The 18,958-nt window shown below is 40.8% G+C and overlaps 1 protein-coding gene across 2 annotated transcripts in view; it reads left to right on the forward strand.

Moving 5' to 3' along the window:
• MYZAP (myocardial zonula adherens protein) overlaps window positions 1-18,958 on the forward strand; it is a 143,391-nt gene that overhangs the window by 36,723 nt on the left and 87,710 nt on the right. For both annotated transcript variants that reach the window (XM_004452890.4, XM_058294263.2), the window contains exons 5-8: window positions 4,518-4,631; window positions 7,630-7,782; window positions 14,495-14,620; window positions 17,128-17,256. In XM_004452890.4, the coding sequence (XP_004452947.1) occupies window positions 4,518-4,631; window positions 7,630-7,782; window positions 14,495-14,620; window positions 17,128-17,256 (522 nt within the window). The remainder of the gene's footprint in view (window positions 1-4,517; window positions 4,632-7,629; window positions 7,783-14,494; window positions 14,621-17,127; window positions 17,257-18,958) is intronic.

The following is an 18,958-nucleotide window of genomic DNA, read 5'->3' on the forward strand; positions in this document are numbered from 1 at the left end:
CAAGGAAACAGAGAAGCATCTTTAGGACCTTGTGTTAATCAATTGTTTCTTAGACTTTACACCCAAAGCACAAGCAACCAAAGGAAAAATAGATAAATATGAGACTTCATCAAAATAAAAAAAACCCTTTTGTTTCTCAAAGGAACTTTATCATGAAAGTAAAAAGACAACCTACACAATGGGAGAAAATATTTGGAAACCACATATCTGATAAAGGATTGATATCCAGTATATATAAAGAAATTCTTCAACTTAACAAAAGACAAACAACCCAATTAAAGAATGGGCAGAAGACTTGAATAGACATCTCTCCAAAGAAGATATGCATATAGTCAAATATCATGAAAAGATGCTCATTATTAATCAAGAGAAATGCAAATTGAACCCCAGCAAGGTACCATTTCATACCCCTTAAAAAATGAAAAATAACAAGTGTTGGAGAGGGTACAGAGAAGTAGGAACACTCATTCTTTGCTGGTGAAAATGTAAAATGGTGCAGCTGATGTGGAAGACAGTTTGGCAGTTCCTTGGAAAGCTAAATATAGAACTACCATATGACCTGACAATTTCACTGCTAGGCATAAAACCGAAAGAATTTAAAGCAAGGACTCGAACCAATATTTGCACATTAATGTTCATAGCTGCATTATTCACAGTTGTCAAAAGATAGGGGCAACCAAAGTATCCATCAGTTGATGAATGGGTAAATAGAAAGTGCTATATACATACAATGGAATATTACTCAGCCATAAAAAGGCATGGAGTCCTGATATATGTGACAACTTGGATGAACCTTGAACACCTTGAAGACATGTTGTGTGAAATAAGCCAGACACAAAAGGACAAATATGTTATGGTCTAAGCAAAGTCTTAGAGTCAGAATCTAGAATATAGGTTATCTAGGGATGGAGTGGGTTTAGGGATGGGAAATTAAGGTTTAAAATATACAGGGTTCTTATTTAGAATGATGGTAATGTTTTGGTAATGGATGGTGATAATGGTAGCACAACATTGGGAATGCAATTAACAGACTGAAATATATATGTGAATATATTTGATTCAAAGGAGAAATGTTAGATTATATATATGGTAACAGAATAAAATTCCATGGAACTACACTACACAGTGAACCCTAAGCTAAACCGTGAACTTTCATTGGTAGTACAGTTATTAAACTGTGCTATCATCAATTGTAACAAATGTTTCACACTAATGCAAGGTGTTGGTAGTGGAATGATATGTGAAAATCCTGTATTTTGTTCATGATGCCTCTGTAAACCAACAGCTTCTCTGATAAAGGGAGAGAAAAAACCAGTATGGTACTGATTCATGAATGGAGAGATATCAATGAAAAAAAGTCCAGAAATGTACCCCCAATATATGACATATGTTGTATTTCAAATAAAGGGAAGAAAATTGACTAGTTGGTGTATGCTGGTGAGAAACTAAATGGTCTTCTACCTGGATATAGTCCAAATGGATTAAAGATTTAAATGCTAAAAAGGAAACATAAATGTATCAGAAGACAAAATGTGAATTCTTTTAAAACCTTAGAATGGGGAAGGTATTTCTCACTATAACATAAAATCCAGAAACCACAAAAGAAAAGTTTGAGAATATTGACTACATGAAAATGAAGCACTTCTGCAAGGCAAAAACATCAAAGTCAAATGACAAACAGAAAAATTATTTGCCCTTCATGTTATAGACCGTAGGTGAATTTTCTGAATATTTAAATAGGTTTTATAAATAAAAAAGATAAACACTGCAACTCATAAAAAATAAAATATCTGAACAGATAAAAGTAGAGTACAGTAGAGTACAGGCGAGCTCTTAAATGTATGACAGCTTTACTCACAACCTGAGAAATGCAGATTAAAACGGTCCAGAGATACAATTTTTATCTATCAGACTGGGAAAACTTTATTAGTGAGACATGACACCGTATTGGCAATTCTGTGGGGATGGAGGCAGGTTTCTAGTGGGGGTATAAGGTTGTATTACTCTTGGGGAGGGCAATTTGGCAATATCTATAATCACAAACGCCTGTGTCATTTGACTCAGCAATTCTATTCCTAAGATTTTATTCCATGATAAATTCTGACACTTGTGAAATGACATATGTATGAAATTATTCATTGCAGCATTATTTGTAGTATTAAAAGCTTAGTAGCCTGAATGTTCATGAAGATGGGGCAAGTCAAATAAATTCTGTAATATGTCTATAATAGAATATCTACATTTGCTGAGGGATTGGGAAGAGAAACACAAGCTAAGCTCTTCAGAAAGAAAGATTTTTGAAGATGTAAAGTAGATGGTGAAAAAGGCCAGATGTGGGAAAATGTTTGATATCATTTGTGTAAAACAAGGGAAAATGAATGCATCTGAATTGTCTTGTATGTGCATAAAAAGTTACTGGATAGATGTTCAAGAAATTAATAAGTAGTGGTTCCTAGTTGTGAGGTGGGCAGGGTGGTAACTGAGCAGATGGACCAGGAGAGAAAAGGAAATTTTTTTTTCACTGCACATGCTTTGTAGTTTTTAAATATTTGAAGCATGTGAATGTATTACCTACTCACAAATTTTAAAAATTATAGCCTTCCTCTGCTATAACTAAACTAATGCCTATTGGGGGGGGGGTGTCTTTAAGTATTTGTTTTTCATAATCTCGAAACTAAAAAGCTATGAATGTATGCACATACCTTCTGTAAGAGTTAATATCTGTAGGAAAGAGGAGCACTTACAACAGAGGTGCTTGACAGTTTAATTTGTGGCCGGGCTGTGAGATTTTCCGCTTAAGTAACACCTGATACAGTGATTATAAGAGTGAGGGAACATAAATATATCCACCTAATCTCATTCTCACTGGCATGAAGGCAGAGACTTGGGAAATTCTTGCATACTTATGGAAATTCACTGTGTCATCCACTGACAGGCACCGGTGACTGTAATCAAAGCAGTAGATTTGCAGTACATGTAATGCATAAACAAGACCCTACCTCTTGCTTGCCGTTGCCTTCTCTTGTACACCCTCATTTCCTCAGGCCAGAACCACCACAGAAATCTCGTCTCTCTGCCTAGTCTCTTCTTCCTCCAGGCTATACCACATCCTACAGCCAAATTAAGATGGCTGAAGTACTGCTTCTATACAGACATGCCCGGACAAGAACACACCACCAGTTCCTGGCCCCGGCCCACTGTTTCAGCCCTCTGTCCCCAGGTGGCACCATGGTGTCAGGTTGCTTCCCGTGGCTCCCAAGGGCCACAGAGAGGTTCATCCCTAGCCTTGGAACCCTTACCCCTCGTTTCGCTGCTTCCCTGCCTGTCTACAGCCAGCCCTTCTCTAGGTTGAGCTCAAGACCTGCCTCTGTTGAAGCACTCCCCATCGCTTCCAGGCTGTGGGATGACAGCCTGAGTACCACACAGTTTAACAATTTAGCACTTTTTTTGTATAACATCCTGACTTTCTTGTGGCTGCAGGTCTTGTGAGTAAGCTTGGGCCACTCCGATACTCCTTTTGTGGAGGTGTCCAGCAAAGTGTTGTGTTCCTTGGTTGACTTAACTGTTGGCCTTCCCTGCTGTGGACTGTTACCAAACATAGCTGGTAGGTGTCGAGTGTAGTGCACACGTGTGGTATTGCCAAATCTCAGGTTTGCTTTGCTGGTTTTATTTTCTTAATGATACTAGTGTTTGCTAATTACCTCTCCCTCTGTGAGGAAGGAGATAGAAGCTAAACCAGCTAATAATGAAAATGGTAATGACAGTTATGATGACAGCTGCCGTTTACTAGATAATCTCTCTTCAAACTCAGAGAATGATTTGGCAAAGGTATTCCCCTCCAGTTCCATTTCCTTATGAATGTCTCCAGTGTTTATCCTCTTATCAGCAACTTCCCCAGCATTTGTTATACCTCTTAGTTTAGCAAATATTCATGAAGGGCAATAAAAAGAGTTCAAGGGCAGATCAGAGAAGTATCACGATGAACACCAGAGTACAAGCAATCTTTAAGTCAGTTGAAAACCAAAACCATTGACTTTTCTGTTCTCATATATGTTAAACACACACATTCAAATGAGGACAGTAACAATAAAAACAACATAACTTTTGAGAACTGGGTGAGCTCAAAGTATATCGTTTCTCTGGTAAGCCGAAAGAGCAAGATAGCACTTGCTTCCTTCCAACTGGGTTCTAGTTCCAGCTGTGCCACTTCTTAGCTGTTCGACTTGTAATCTCTCTGATTCTATGTCCTGCCTGACAAAGAGGAATGTGCTGACTGCTACACAGTGTTGTTACGAGGCCTGAATGAGGCTCTGTGGGTGACAGTGAACATGCTATCCAAAGGAAACTGTTATTTTCTTTTTACTCTGGGTCATGTAGAGAAGAACTTTAATTTAAAGCACCACTTGAAATATTGCTGGAGAGGACATGGCTGCTATCAGAAAGAAGTTCCAACCTAACGGAAGATTTCTGAGTGTGTATGGATTGCTTTTGAGTAACTTTCTCTTCATTCTGTCTAGGTTTCACAGGCTCAGCAGGACTATCTAGAGAATCACATCCAAACACAGTCATCAGCCCTGGATAGTTTTAATTCCATGAACTCAGCTTTGGCATCGGACTCCATTAGCCTGCAGGTACTGATCCTCTCACTGTTTGTTAGACAGCCTTCCCCTCTGCTACAGTGGAGCCAGGCTTCATCAGGGGGCGGCCTGGCTCCTTTGCAGAAAAGTAAGTCACAGAATATCCTTAGCTCATTATTCAGAAGGCTTAAGCATAGCCATACAAAAGACTGTGTCAGGAAGACAGTGAAAGGATTTGAAGGTAATGTTTCCAAGCTGAGACTCTAAACCTTTGAATTGCAATTGCTTCTGACTTCATTACAATGAGGGTCTAGATCTTGAGTTTAGTGCTAGAGATGTTGGTTGGCCTACAAGATACCTGAGTGTTGTAAAGTGTCAGTGCCGATCACAGCACACCAGCCCCTTTCTCACTATAGCCCCAGTGTTACAGGGGTTCCACTAATCATAGCAAAGGCAGTTTTAACCAAAGACAATCTGTATTCATTATGGTAAGTAACTCCTAAAACTTTTAAAGTACTTTTTCTTAATTTAAAAATTATTTTGCATTGGCAAGAATCATGTATATTCCAGAGAATGTCTTGTAGTACTAGATAGGAAAACAGAAAGACTATTTCCTAAAGAATTGTGAAAAGTATGTTGTCAGCCCACTTCAAGGGAATTATTGTCTTGATAAATTTGATTTGCTAGGAGTTAACCACTCAAAAGCACTCTTACCCTTCCAGCTGAGCAAATTAACTTGAAATCATTCAGATCAAAGTATTATATTCACCTGAAATAGCTTGCCTTGGCCTTCGTTTCCAAATACATAAACAATAGTTTCTGACCCTCTTCTAAATTTGTTATGTGGCCTTTATCTGTTTACTCTCCGTTTAAAAGTTCCACAAGTGATTTCAAGTCCTTTCTGGTCTAATGTAAATGATTTATTAGATAAGCAAACAATATTCCTGCTGGGATTATCCACTTCTCCTGGAACTCGGTATGCGCCAATAACACTGATGTGGCTGAAGTGACAAAAACAAAGCCAGGCCACAGTCCAGCAGTGGGTCTGGGTGGGCCTTGTGCTTGGGTTTCTCTGGAGGCCTGCCCCTTTCCTGGCTCACCTTAGTGGGTGCCACTTCCCCCTGGCATCAGGCCAAGCCCCATCTTGGATTCTGGTCCACTTAGTAGCCTTTGTTTTTCCTTCCTCCTGCCATCAAAGAGGCCCTCCACAGCTTCCTTTCCTTCACTCTTGGACATCTTTTCATTCCAGCCAACTGGAAAACACTTTTTCCCACCCGAGTTAGGAGAGGGTATCTGTACTAAATCTGTGGCTTTCCTTCCCACATTATACTTCTGATTTGCCATCTGCTGACACTCAAGACATTTACCCCAGGGATCAACCTTAACCCAGATACCTTGACCACCTCCTAGTTATCATCCAGTTTCTTAGTCCATGCAGCCAAAGGAACCTTAGAACTAAAAGATTCAGCCATTCTTTAAAAAAAGATGTCATCTGATAGCTGGAAAACTCAACTGAATCAAAAGGTAGTTGGCTCGTATTTCAGCCACATCCCTACCTCTTTTATTGCCAATTCTAGCCCATGTTCATCATTGCTGACGAGACCAGACCATCGCTTTGATTTCTTAGAATGTTAGAACTGGAAAGAACTGTTGAGATCACCAATTCCAAACCCATTGTTTTAGGGGTAAAGAATCAGGCTTACAGAGAGAAATGACTTGAACAGGCATCTAGCTAGTGGCAGTGGCAGTGGCAGAGCTGGGAGTAGAAAAACCCTGCTCTCTTGGTTCAGACTGTAGGTTCATGAGAAGAAGAGTAATGTCTATAAAGCCTTTGGGGTTAGGAGTGGGGTGGTTGGGCTGGGGTTTCTAAAGCCCTTTGTACTTCAAATGGTCTGTGGTTCCACTCTTCCAAATGGCAGCAGTATGTCCTTGAATATCTATTACCACCATCCTTTTTCCTGATTCAAGTAAGTTTAGGAATGAGAGGCTTAGTGTTCAAAGTGGAGACTAAGAAGTTGTGGAAGCTTTAGAGACTGATCGTCTACAACGAGGACGAAGGTATTAAGAGATTGTGCCCAGCATCAGGGCTTTCAAGCCTTCTAATTTGAAGTTGCAGATGACTTGGGGAGGTGGTATTAGATACCCGTAACTTAGTGTCCAAGGTGGGAATTTTGGGGTTTATGGAAGCCATTTCTTAGTAAAGTAGAAATCAAAGCAGTAAAGAGCAACAATATTAATTTAAACATTCTTGCCTCTATGGTTGTCTGGAGCAGTGACCAACAGGCTTTTATCAGACACTTGTTGAGTCACCAAACTCTACTTCCTGGTGCTCCTTTCTCACCACCTTCTCTGCCCAAGGGAGAAAGGTAAAGCATTTGCAGGCACTGGAATAACCTCACCATGTTCTCCCTGTCCTACCACGCAGTTTAGATGTACAGAAATGATAGCCTCTTTAAGAAAAAAGAGGTCTGTCTACATTCTACAAAACTTACATATTTTTTCCAATTTCATTTTGGGAATTTGGAAAATATAGAAAACCACAGGAAAATAAAAATCATTCATAATTCTGTAACATATCAAAAACGATTTGGATTTTGATGTATTTCCTCCTACTCTTTTTTTCACTATACACAAACACATATTTGAAAAAATGCTTGTTTTTTTCCAAAATGAGATTGTATATACTTAACTATTGTCAAATTCATTTTTTTTCACATGTGAAATTACATATTGACATTATGAACATTTTTCCTTAGGAAGATTCAATTTTCATCCATTTCCATCCATCCTAATAGTGTCAAGAGCAGTTGACGGCAGCCCTGGGAGAGTTGTGGAAGAGGCCCTCTGGCCTGCCTAACTACAAGGTGGCAGGCCTTTCAAACACTGGGAGGCCCTCCCTTCCTTAAATACAGGTTCCCACACTGGCAGCTGCTGTGGTTGACTTCTGCCCCAGTGACAAGTGACAACAGGAATGTCCCAGTCCATGACTTTGGCTCTATCTTCTCACACCACTGTCTGAGATTTTTTTGTTTTTTGTTTTTAATCCCCAAAGAAAACGCTTGTGGATGTTACTTTGGAAAACAGCAACATTAAAGATCAAATCAGAAATCTGCAGCAGACATATGAAGCATCCATGGGCAAGCTGAGGGAGAAGCAGAGGCAGTTAGAGGTTGCGCAAGCTGAAAACCAGCTGCTGAAAATGAAGGTAAAGTATATGATTTCCCATTAACTTCCTCTTCTTTCCTTCTCTTTTTTCCCCTCTCATTCTCCCTTTTTCTTTTTCCTGGGATTTTTCTCACCCTTTTTTTTTTTTTTTTAAGATTTATTTTATTTCTCTCTCCTCCCTCCCCCCCACCCCATCTCTTCTCTGTGTCCATTTGCTGTGTGTTCTTCTGCATCTGCTTGCATTATCATGTGGCCCTGGGAAACTGTGTCTCTTTTTTGTTGAGTCATCTTGCTGCCTCAGCTCTTTGTGTGTGCAGCGCCACTCCTGGGAGGGCTGAGCTTTTATCACATAGGGTGGCTGTCCTTGCAGGGCGCACACATTGCATGTGGGGCACCCCTATGCCATGGCACAGCACTCCTTCTGTGTAGCAGCACTGCGCATAGGCCAGCTCTCCACACAGATCAGGAGGCCCTGAGGATCGAACCCTGGACCCTCCATATGGTAGGTGGGCGCTCTATCAGTTGAGCCACGTCCGCTTCCTTTCTCACCCTTTTTTTGGCCAGCTCCACAGTGCTTAGCTCGAAGGCAGTAGGAGGTCCACTGTTCACTGTGCCCACTGTTGGCTCTCAGATGTGGGTGCCCCATGAATACTTCACTGGACACCTTTTCAGTGGCTGCGGGGACTGCTGAGTCAATCATGGCTGTGCTCTGGTATTGTTGAGGAGACAGTTGAGTCACTCACAGGTCTGAGACCGCAGAAGCTTTGGAGATCTCTCCCTTAGCTGCTTGCATCTTCTCTGAGGTCCTAAGGCCTTTCTGCCTGGTACTTGGGTGCTGGGTGGCTGAAGCCTTTGGGAATGACCTTCTTGCCCACCATGCTGTTCTGTTCCTTCTCTGGGCTTCTACTGCCCTGGAGGAGTGAGTGCTTCTCCCAAATTTGAAACGTGTAGATTTCCTACCCAGTGGCAGGAGCAGCCCCATGAATTGCTCATAGAAGGCATTTCGCAAATTGTGTCCTGAATGAATTCTTTTTCATGTAAGACGGTGGTTTTCAAACTGTGTTCAGCACAGCCTTAGGGTATCCTAGAGGAGGATGTCTTTTGGGTAGTATATACACATAATTTATTTGCTCAAACTGGAAAGATGTTCAGGAGCAAAAGGTAGTGCTGTTAGTAATTTAGTTGGGGAAACAACCTTGGCCATAAGGTCCTCCTACCTACGGGCTGCCTCAGGAACAGGTGAGGTGGGGAGGGGGGGCCGCTGCCGGGCGCTGCATAGCCTCTAACTGGGCTGGGCAGTGTGACAGTCCACTCGGTCAGAGACTCGTACATGGGATTGGCCCCTCTGCTTTCACTTTGAGCAGGGCAGATCATCCTCTTGGGATTTCATATTTTGTGATTCTGAGTAAGAGTTGCTTTAATAAAAAGGGGTTTTGTTAAAAAAAAAAAGTCTGAAATCGCTATTTCAAGTCTTTTCTTCAGCTTAGGATCTTTATCTGTTTATTCATTCCACAAGTACTTATTGAATGTCTGCTATACGTGTCAGTCTTGTGTCTTTTTAGCTTCAGAAGCAGTATGTTGCCAGGAGTTTGGAGATATCATTGGGCTGTTTGGCAGGCAGGCTGCCTTTCACAGAGCCTAACCCTCACTGAAAGTGGCCTGTATTAAGGACTAATGCTTATTTTCATCCTGAGCAGCAGAATTAGAGTGATTTCCCTGATCTTCCTTTTTTACTTTCCTTCCAAAACGTAAAATATAAAAAGTTGCAGGGACTTTAGAGTATCTCATGACCTGGATGCCGAGTAAACGGCACTCCAGGGACAAAGCCCTTTCTAGCAGCATGTGTCTGCAGTGGAAATGGAGTGGGGTGCACTGCGTCTCTCTCAGCCAATGCTGGTCCCTATTCAGGACTTTCCATTTTGTGGCTTCTTAGTGTCAAATCTTGCCCAGTGATGAAAAGGAAGAATTAGAAGGTATCAAGAGAGATTTGGTCAAATCCTTGATGTGAACATCATATAACCCATTAAAGTTAAATAATAATGCCTCACTTATCAGAGGTTCTGGAACAAGCAATAACCCAGAGAGAAGGGACAAAAGCAAACCTTCAGCAGCCTAAAGTCAATGTCATGGAGTCCACATGGTGAGGAAATGACCTGGACCTCAGGAAACACCTGTCACCACCAACCTAAGCCCTGCCTACCTATTCCTAGGTCATATCTTCTCACTATTCTTGTCTCCAAAGCTGGGCCTGCTCAAGCCACTGGAGGCCCCTAGCTTTCTGTTTCCCAAACTAGGTTGGAATATTTCCAAGCTCAACAATTGAGAAAGCACAAAGTATGAAAAGAATTATTCCAGAGCTCTTATTTGAGATGAATTGAAGTCTTAACTGGAGACCGGCTTGGCCAGTGCAGCTAGTGGGACACTTCATATGGGAAACTTCTCTTTAAAGGCCTCCCTCCTTTTTTGACATTAATTTTTTTTCATAGTAATACAGGCGCATGGGGGGAAAAAGCCAAACAATATGAAAGGTAATCTAGGGAAAAGAAAGTCTCTCTCCTACCTTTAACTTCTTGTTTTCTTTCCTAAAAGCAACCATTGCTACCAATTTGTTAACATCTCATAGATTATCACAATATATGCATAATCAATATATCATTTTTTACATGCAAACATTAGGATACTAAACAGACTTTTATACCTTACTTTTTTTCACTGATAATTTCATATCAGTACATCTAGATCTACCTTGTTCTCTTTATCAGTTGTATATCTTCAATTGCATTGATGTACTGTAATTTATATATTCGGTTATTGGTGAACATTTAGGTTGCTTCTAGACAAAGACCCCTTTAAGACCTTTGACTGTCCCTGCCTGGACTGCTCTTGACTTTCATCCTCTCCAGGATCGAGGCAGGAACCAGGGCTCCAGGCCTATCCTCTGAACAGTGGGGCAGTGGATTTTAGACCAACTGTGGTATCATCTTTTTCTAGGGAGAACATTTCCAATGATCGTATGCTGTATTCATAGATGTTTCCTGTGTCCCGATTCTTTTCTTTTTCTTAAAAAGTAACTTTCTGTTAGAGAAAATCCCCAACATTTACAGAAGTAGAAAGAATAATATAATGAATCACCATGTATCTATTACCCAGCTTCAACATTTACCAACTCACAGTCATCGCTAGATCCATTGTTTTATTAGGAGTTCCAAAATGGCGATATTCTATTCCTCTTGCCTTATTTATTCACTGAAATGTTTCCCTCTCCAAATCTTTGGTTATTTTGAAAGGAGTAGTTTAGATAGAAAAATCTGGATAAATTTGAGTTTTTTCTTTTTCTTTTCCGTTTTGAAATGAATTGATTCCCTAACATTCTCTAAAGATGACCAGTGAGTTTTTTGTGTGCATCTCTTCTTTCAGTATCATGAACTAGTGAATTTAAACATATTTGGTGTATTTCAATCTAATTGTACTTTTACTCTTATTTTTTTTAAGAAAATGGTTTTATTCCTAATTGTTGGTTCCCGTACAGTTTACAAATATACTTCTATTCTGATAATACAGCTTTGCAACTAGCAAAGCAGTTGAACTAATACCCATAAGTACTGGTGGGGAGACAACATCCATTAACATTTCTCTACAGAAACTATACTTTCACTGTCATTTAAAAAAAGCAACAACTAGTTATTAATTTAATGAAGCTAAGTTGCCCCATGTGTGACTATTTAGAACCTCTTCAGGTTGACTTCTGAGTCCTTTGACAGGACTGTTGTAGTCTTTATGGCTTCCTTGCTTTCAGGTATGATGAGGTATTGTAGGCTCATCTCCCTCCTTTCCTGTCCAGGCCTGAAATCAGCCATTTCTCCAAGGAGTCCTGGTTCCTTTTAATGGGGACTGTTATTTAAAGAACACAGTATGGGTACTTGCTACTAAGTTGGTCATTGATTCTAGACCTTTTCAGTGAATGATGCTAAGAAATACTTTTTTCTTTTTCAAAGGTAAGATATATCATGAGTATATACCCATACTTCCATTTAAATATAAGACAGTAGGGTTTTTCTTAACCTCATTGATTTTACATATGTTTCTCTTCACATGCCCTAAATTCCAGTCTCAGTGACAGCAATGTAATTACTCATTTGCTTTATCCTAAAATACACACTCAGCTGTCTCAAAATAAGTGTAAATACTACCAACAATAATATAATTACTGAACATATTTTATGATACTTTTTCACAGTTTTTTTTGTCCTTAGACTACATCCCACTAAGAATATGTAGTTAAATTACTGTGCTTTTTAAAGAATTTTTTACTGTGGTAACATATATACAACCTAAAATTTCCCATTTTAAATGTGTTCAGGTATACAGTTCAGTGGTTTTAATTACAGTCACAATGCTCTGCTACCATCAACACCATCTATTATCAAAACTTTTCCATCACCTCAAACAGAAACTTTGTTCCAATTAAACATTAATTCCCTATTCCCCACCTCCACCCCAGGAACCTTTATTTTAGTTTCTGACTCTGAATTTACATATTCTAATAATTTCATATAAACGAGATCATACAATATGTGTCCTTCTGTGTCTGGCTTATTTCACTCAGCATGAAGTCTTCAAGGGTCATCTGTCTTGTCGCATGTGTCAGAACTTCATTCCTTTTTATGGCTGAATAATATTCCGTTATATCTATATACATTTTATTTATGATTCATAACTTGGGTTGCGAAGAGTATCACGATGAATACAAGCGAGCAAATGTCTGTTTGGGTCCCTGTCTTCAATTTTTTTGAATATATACCTAGAAGTGGGATTGCCAGGTCATATGGTAAATCTATTCTGAGGAACCAGCAAACTGTTTTCTACAGAGGCTGCACTGTTTTACATTCCCACCAACAAAGCCTGAGGGTTCCTATTTCCCCACACCCTTGCCAACACTTACTATTTTCCATTAAAAAAAAAAAATCTGAAGTGGTATTTTATTGTGGTTTTGACTTGCAGTTCTCCAGTGGCTAATGACACTGGACATCCTTTCATGTGCTTGTTGGCCATTCGTGTATCTTCTTTGGAGAATGTCTAAAGTCTTTTTGCCCATTTTAAAATTGGGTTTGTCTTTTTGTTGGCTTAAATTACTGTATATTAAGGTCATTTGGAATAGTACTTCTCTGTATGGGGTTGTGATACAAACTAGAAACACTTTTAGGTGTTTATATTTTTTAAATTTAGATAAATTTTTGAAGTTTAATTTTTTATAACAGCTAACTTATTAACAGTTTTTAAAAAGTATATTTTTATTAGAGAAGCTGTGAACTTACAAAACAATTGTGTACATGTGTGGAATTCCCATACAACACCTCTCCACCAACAAACTACATTGTTGTGGAACATTTGTTACAAATTATGAGGTAGTATCAGATTATTACCACTAACCATGGTCTGTAGCATACATTTGGTGTATTTTTTCCATATACCCTTTTTAACAGTATTGTTGCTAACTATAGTTCATAGGTTACATTAATTGTATTTTTCCAATGCTTCTTTACATTTTCACCACCCTGCAAAAGTGATGTACATTTGTTCTTTCAATGATGTTTACATCCCTAGACTATCCTTTGCAGCCACAATTCCATTTATGACCAGCTGCGTTTGTTCTACTCACTATAATGTGTTATCATCAACTCTATCCTTTTTCATACATTTACAGTCAATTTAATTAAAACTTCTACATACATTAAGCATCAGTACCCCTTCTCAGTCCTCCTCCTTTCTCCTTATAACCTACACTCTAGGTTTTAACTCTATGCATTTATTCTTCATAATAATTCATACTAGTGAGACCTTGCAATATTTGTCCTTTTGCTTCTGGCCTATTTCACCTAGCATAATGTCTTCAAGCTACATCCATGTTATCAATTGTGTCCCAGTTGCATTTCTTCTTGCAACCCAAGTGTCCATCAATTGATGAATGGATAAATAAAATGTGATACATGCATACGAGGGAATACTATGCTGCTGTATTTAGTTTTAAAGTCAAATCTATAAAACAAATTATATTCAGAAATATAGTATCTACATCTATAAGATCTCCCTCCTTCTCTTAGTCTTTTCTTCTTTCCCCCAAAGGTAACCTTTCCTTTATTTTAAGTTTTATGGTTTATTCAACTCTGACCCAATTTTAATAATTTAGTTATCTTATGTTTAGCTCATGACAAAATAAATACTCAAGAATTAAATAATTAGGGTGTGTACACATACCCCAGAAACCCGGGGAAAATAGGCTCTTAAAATTTATATATAAAAGCTAATAATATTTTAGGATCAGAAGAACATTAGACAGAAACAAATCATTAAAAAGGGGTGTTAAGAAAACTGTGGAGCATGAAATATGTTTTAGAGAGAGTTTAATTTAAAAGTGGCCAAAATTTTTTTCTGGGGGTTGTGTGTTGATATGTAAGGTTAAGTTGCCGCTTTTTTGAAAAATTCACTTGTGGAGCATCTTGGTCCTATTAATGCCAAATAAACTAATGTGAAGTGCCCCTTTTTATTTTCTTTTGCATTGACTCACCCCTCTTGCTTCTTCCTCCATTCCTCTCCCCCCGGGTTCCTGCTTGTCTCTCCTGCCAAATCCTGGCCCTGTTGGAGTCTGTATTTATGTTCTACTACCTCTGAGTCCACACACGATACCCACACAGTGAAATCTGCTGATTCCCTGAAACCTGCAAAAGCTTGTTCTGAGTTGACTCTTTTTGTAGGTGGAATCATCCCAAGAAGCAAATGCTGAGGTGATGAGGGAGATGACCAAGAAGCTGTATGGCCAGTACCAAGAGAAGCTGCAAGAAGAGCAGCAGAAGCACAGCGCGGAGAGAGAGGCTCTTCTGGTGTGTGTGTCATAGCTGCTGATAAAATAACCATGACTTTTTGGTTCATTATTGTTGGAGAGGTTTAATTAAGAGGGAGGTGCATTCGTGGGCTCTGACATGAGTGAGGGTCAAGGGGTTTTATTCATTTGTTTGTTCATGCCCCTCTGTCCCACTCTCCCTCCCTCCCTTTGTTCATCCTGCTCCCTTTTAGGAATAGACCCGTCTGTCTGTGAACACACCCCTTTCCCTAGCCGATTGGGCCACTCGCCTGCTCTCAGGAAGGTCCTGGGATTTCCTGCAGCTATGCCCTTCCACATTCCAGTCCTCTGGACCTGGACTATCTTCCTTCCCTGCCTTGATCCTACCTCAGGATGCATTAAAGCCCACAGGACTTCCTTCCCTTCCATGCATGAGCCATTCCCAATCATATAGCTACAAGTGTCTGGACTTGGGATCCCCCCTCTAACTCTGCTCTTTGCTCTGGAACTTTATCATACCTGTTAGCATCGAGGTGTGTGTCACACGTCAGGGTTTCTGGATTGTGCAATCCTTGAAAGCAGGGATTCCAAGTCTGCCTTACCTTGTGTCCTTAGAAGCTTACTAAATGTGCTGAATGATTTCTTTTTTTTTAAATAGGAATTTAATAAGGTAAAGCTTACAGTTCTGAGGCTGTGTAAACCAAGGCATCATCAGAGATGCTGATGGAGTCTGGACTCCTGCGACATGGCAAGGCAAAATGGTGGCTCTCATATGGGTGTCTGATTCCTTCTCCAGGCCACTTTCTCCCTGAGCTCAGCTATGGGTGATCAAGCACATGGCAGGGCTGGTCTCTTCAGCTTTGAGCTGCTCTGTGGGCCTAGCCCCTCTGGGGCATCTTTCCCTGCCTCTGTGCTCTGCTAATTTAGAGCACACACAGCCTTCCGACTCTGAGACCTCTCTCAGCCTCTCAGGACTTCTTTTTCTGCAACTGCAGGTGTTCCTGGAGTCCTCTCATACATGGTAGGATCAAAGTGGCAGCTGTCTTTCTCTGTGTGTTTCTGCTTCCAGTTCTCAGTTTATATAACATTCCAGTGAGTAGGCAAAGACTCACTCTGGGTCTGATCTCACTGAAGTATTCCAATCAAAGGCCCTAAAGCAATCTAATTAAAAGTCATCTAATCAAAAGTTCCTTTAACTGAATCTAATACAATCAAAAGGTCCCACACCCACAGGAATGGATTAGTTTAAGAACATGATCTTCTGTGGGAGTTACAAAAATCATCAAATTGTCACAAATGTGCTGTCTACAAGAGACTCACCTTAAATTCAAAGACATAAGTAGGTTGAAAGCAAAAGGATGGGGAAAAATGTATCATGTAAATAGTAACTGAAAGAGAGCCAGGGTAGCAACACCAATGTCAGACAAAACAGACTACAAGTCAAAAACTGTTACAAGGGACAAAACTGGTCATTGTATTACTGATAAAGAGGTCAATTCAACAAGATGTAACATTATAAATATATATGACCCCAATAGCAGAGCCCCAAAGTATATAAAGCAAACCCTGACAGATTTGAACAAAGAAATCGACAGTTCCACGTCAATAGTAGGTGACTCCGACAAACACTTTCAATAATGGATAGAATATCTAGACAGAATATAAATAAGGAAATGTGAGATCTGAATGATACTCTAAACGAACTAGACATCTATAGAACACTTCACCCAACCACAGAATACACATTCTTCCCAAGTGCACATGGATCACTCTCCAAGACAGACTTTACCTTAAGTTTCAATAAAGTAAAAAACACTGAAATGATAGAATTTATCCTTTCTGATCTTAATGGAATGAAGCTGGAAATCAGTTCAGAGGTAGAAATGAAAAATTCACAAATAAGAGGAAATTAAACAACGTACTCATAAACAACAAACAGATCAAAAAGGGAATGAGGGCTGGGAGCCCTGGGCATCAAGACTGAGGGGCAGGACGGGAGAACATTCTGGCCCCGTAAGCACGAGGACCCAGCCTCTTGAGCCCTTCAGCAGGCTCAGTATCCAGGTTTGACTTCGTTCCTAACCTCAAGGCTCTCAAGCTCCACTTCAGGTTCTGAGGGGGCCTTTGTGAGGAAGTTCCACCCCCATGCTTGAGGGCAAGTTGCTTTACTGCAGTACCGGAGAAAGATCTGGGAACTCTGCATTCATTTCCAGATCTGGCCCTAATTCCTTTTGCACTGGTGGCAAATATGGTGGCACTCTGAGCGCCTAGTGAAGGGATAAGTAGCATTGGCAGGCTCTTTTTACACTTTTTAAATAGAATGAGTCAAGGGGAAAAAGGAGAAAAAATGCCCAGGTCCCTAAACAAGCCACACATTGGGTATTTAGTCACAGGGAAGAACCAGATCTTAGAAATCAAGTTCAGGATCTGAACTCAAGGTCATTGTTTAAAGAGAAATGGTGACTTTACAAGACCATGGCTATTGGAACTTAGTCGGTCGCCTTGGTACCCCATGTCGGTGCTGAGGAGAGTGTGTTTCTTTTGCAGGAAGAAACCAATAGTTTTCTGAAAGCGATTGAAGAAGCCAATAAAAAGATGCATGCGGCCGAGATCAGCCTAGCGGAGAAAGACCAGAGGATTGGGGAGCTGGACAGACTGATAGAGCGCATGGAAAAGGTAACAGACGCAGCCTGGCTGTGCTTCCCGTGCTCAGGCCCTGGCATTGCCACAGGCCTTCCTGAGGTCTTGAGAAGCCTCAACACTGATGCTGCTCATCCCTCAAACTCGAGATTAAAAAGAAAGAAACTGTACAAAACTATAAAATAAAATATAAGGAGGTCCAAAAAAATTCTCATTTTCCCATGGTAACTGTTTCGATGTTTTTAAAAAGTATTACGTATAAAATTCTTCACTTCAGCAAGCCAGGCATGAACTAAGCTTACCTATTAGGTAATCAAGCCCTATTTAGATGTTACATGAGCACCTCAAACCTCTAGTGTCTGGGGCATGCCATGCCTCTCAGGGGTGGACTTTGCCCAGATAGACCACAGGTTTAGAGGCTACATTTCTTCGTCGTGAGGTAGGGAGCCTGATGGGCGGGATGGGAGGAAACCTCTGGAAGGCAGGAGCTCTGCTGAGATAGGAAGCCAGTGAAGAGAAAGAAAATGGGCAGTAAGTGGCAAAAAAGGGAAGAAAGGATGGGAAGGAGAGAGAGGAAAACAAGGGAAGGAAGGAGGAGAAAGGATGGGGAACGCCCTTTAGCAGGTGACAGCTGACTTCTAAGAGAGGGGTTTTGGTTAGGACAAAAGCTGTGGTTGCTTTCTGGAAAACGGCTTCCTAGCGGCAGAACAGCGGTGAGCGGCCGAGACGGTGACGTTGAGGATCTCCACCATGATGGAAGGGAGGGGAATGACAGCTGGAGCAAGGTTAAAAGCTGAGCTTCTAGGAAATGCTCAGAAGCAGCGTCCTTACTTCTTGGTGTCTGCAACATAAACCCCTAACAAGGCTCGATGCAGCCAGAGTAGGAACTGCATTCAGTTCAGTGCTTTGGAGCCTGGGGGCTCACTGAGGGCTTCTAGTTAGCTAATATTTTTATTTCGGAGGGACTTCAGCAAACTGACTAGTCAGTTACAATCTCAACCTGTACCTTCTGGGAAAACAGAATCCCGTGTCTAATAGAGGAGCAGATAGTTGTCCTGTTTAGAGACAGTCAGCATTGCTTAGAGGTGATGGTGAAGACTGAGCAGCAAGGGCACTTTCTAGAACTTGGGTGAATTTTGTCCCACATTGCGGTTCTCTTATAACAGCAGAAGATGCTGGTTAACTCAGATGCCTTCTCTAGGCGACAGATTTTCCTGCACTGTGAGGAAACCAGGTGAGCAGGCAGCATGGGGGAGGCGGTTTGGGCAGGGAAGCCTTCTAGAGAGAGTGCGAGTCCCAGGTAAGAACACAGGGTTTAGACTCACGCAGGCACAGGTTTGAATCTTGTTTCTCTTTCTAGTTGTAGGCAGTCACTTGACTTTTCCAATCTCAGTTTCCTTTTCTGTAAATGCTGAAAGTAATAGTTCTAATTCTTAGGGATCTTGTGAGGAGTCAATGAGAAAAATCCACACAATGTGTTGAGCATAGTACCTGGCACATGGTAAGGCCTCAATTGTGTGTGGCGCTGATTATTCTTGCCTAAACCTCTGTGCCCTGGAATCTGCTTTCTTTCGTGCTTCTCCTCCTTTTTCCCTTGGTATTCTGAAAACTCCCAGGTTTTTGCCACCAGTTTCCCCTTGGAGCCTTCCAGAGAGGTGTAAGGATGGGGGGGTGGGGGTGGGGTGGGGGAAGGGCGGCTAGGGAGGTGGGAAGGCTAGGCTCTCCTGCCAGCATTTAT

The sequence above is a fragment of the Dasypus novemcinctus genome, chromosome 3 (assembly GCF_030445035.2).
Source record: "Dasypus novemcinctus isolate mDasNov1 chromosome 3, mDasNov1.1.hap2, whole genome shotgun sequence".
NCBI lineage: Eukaryota > Metazoa > Chordata > Mammalia > Cingulata > Dasypodidae > Dasypus > Dasypus novemcinctus.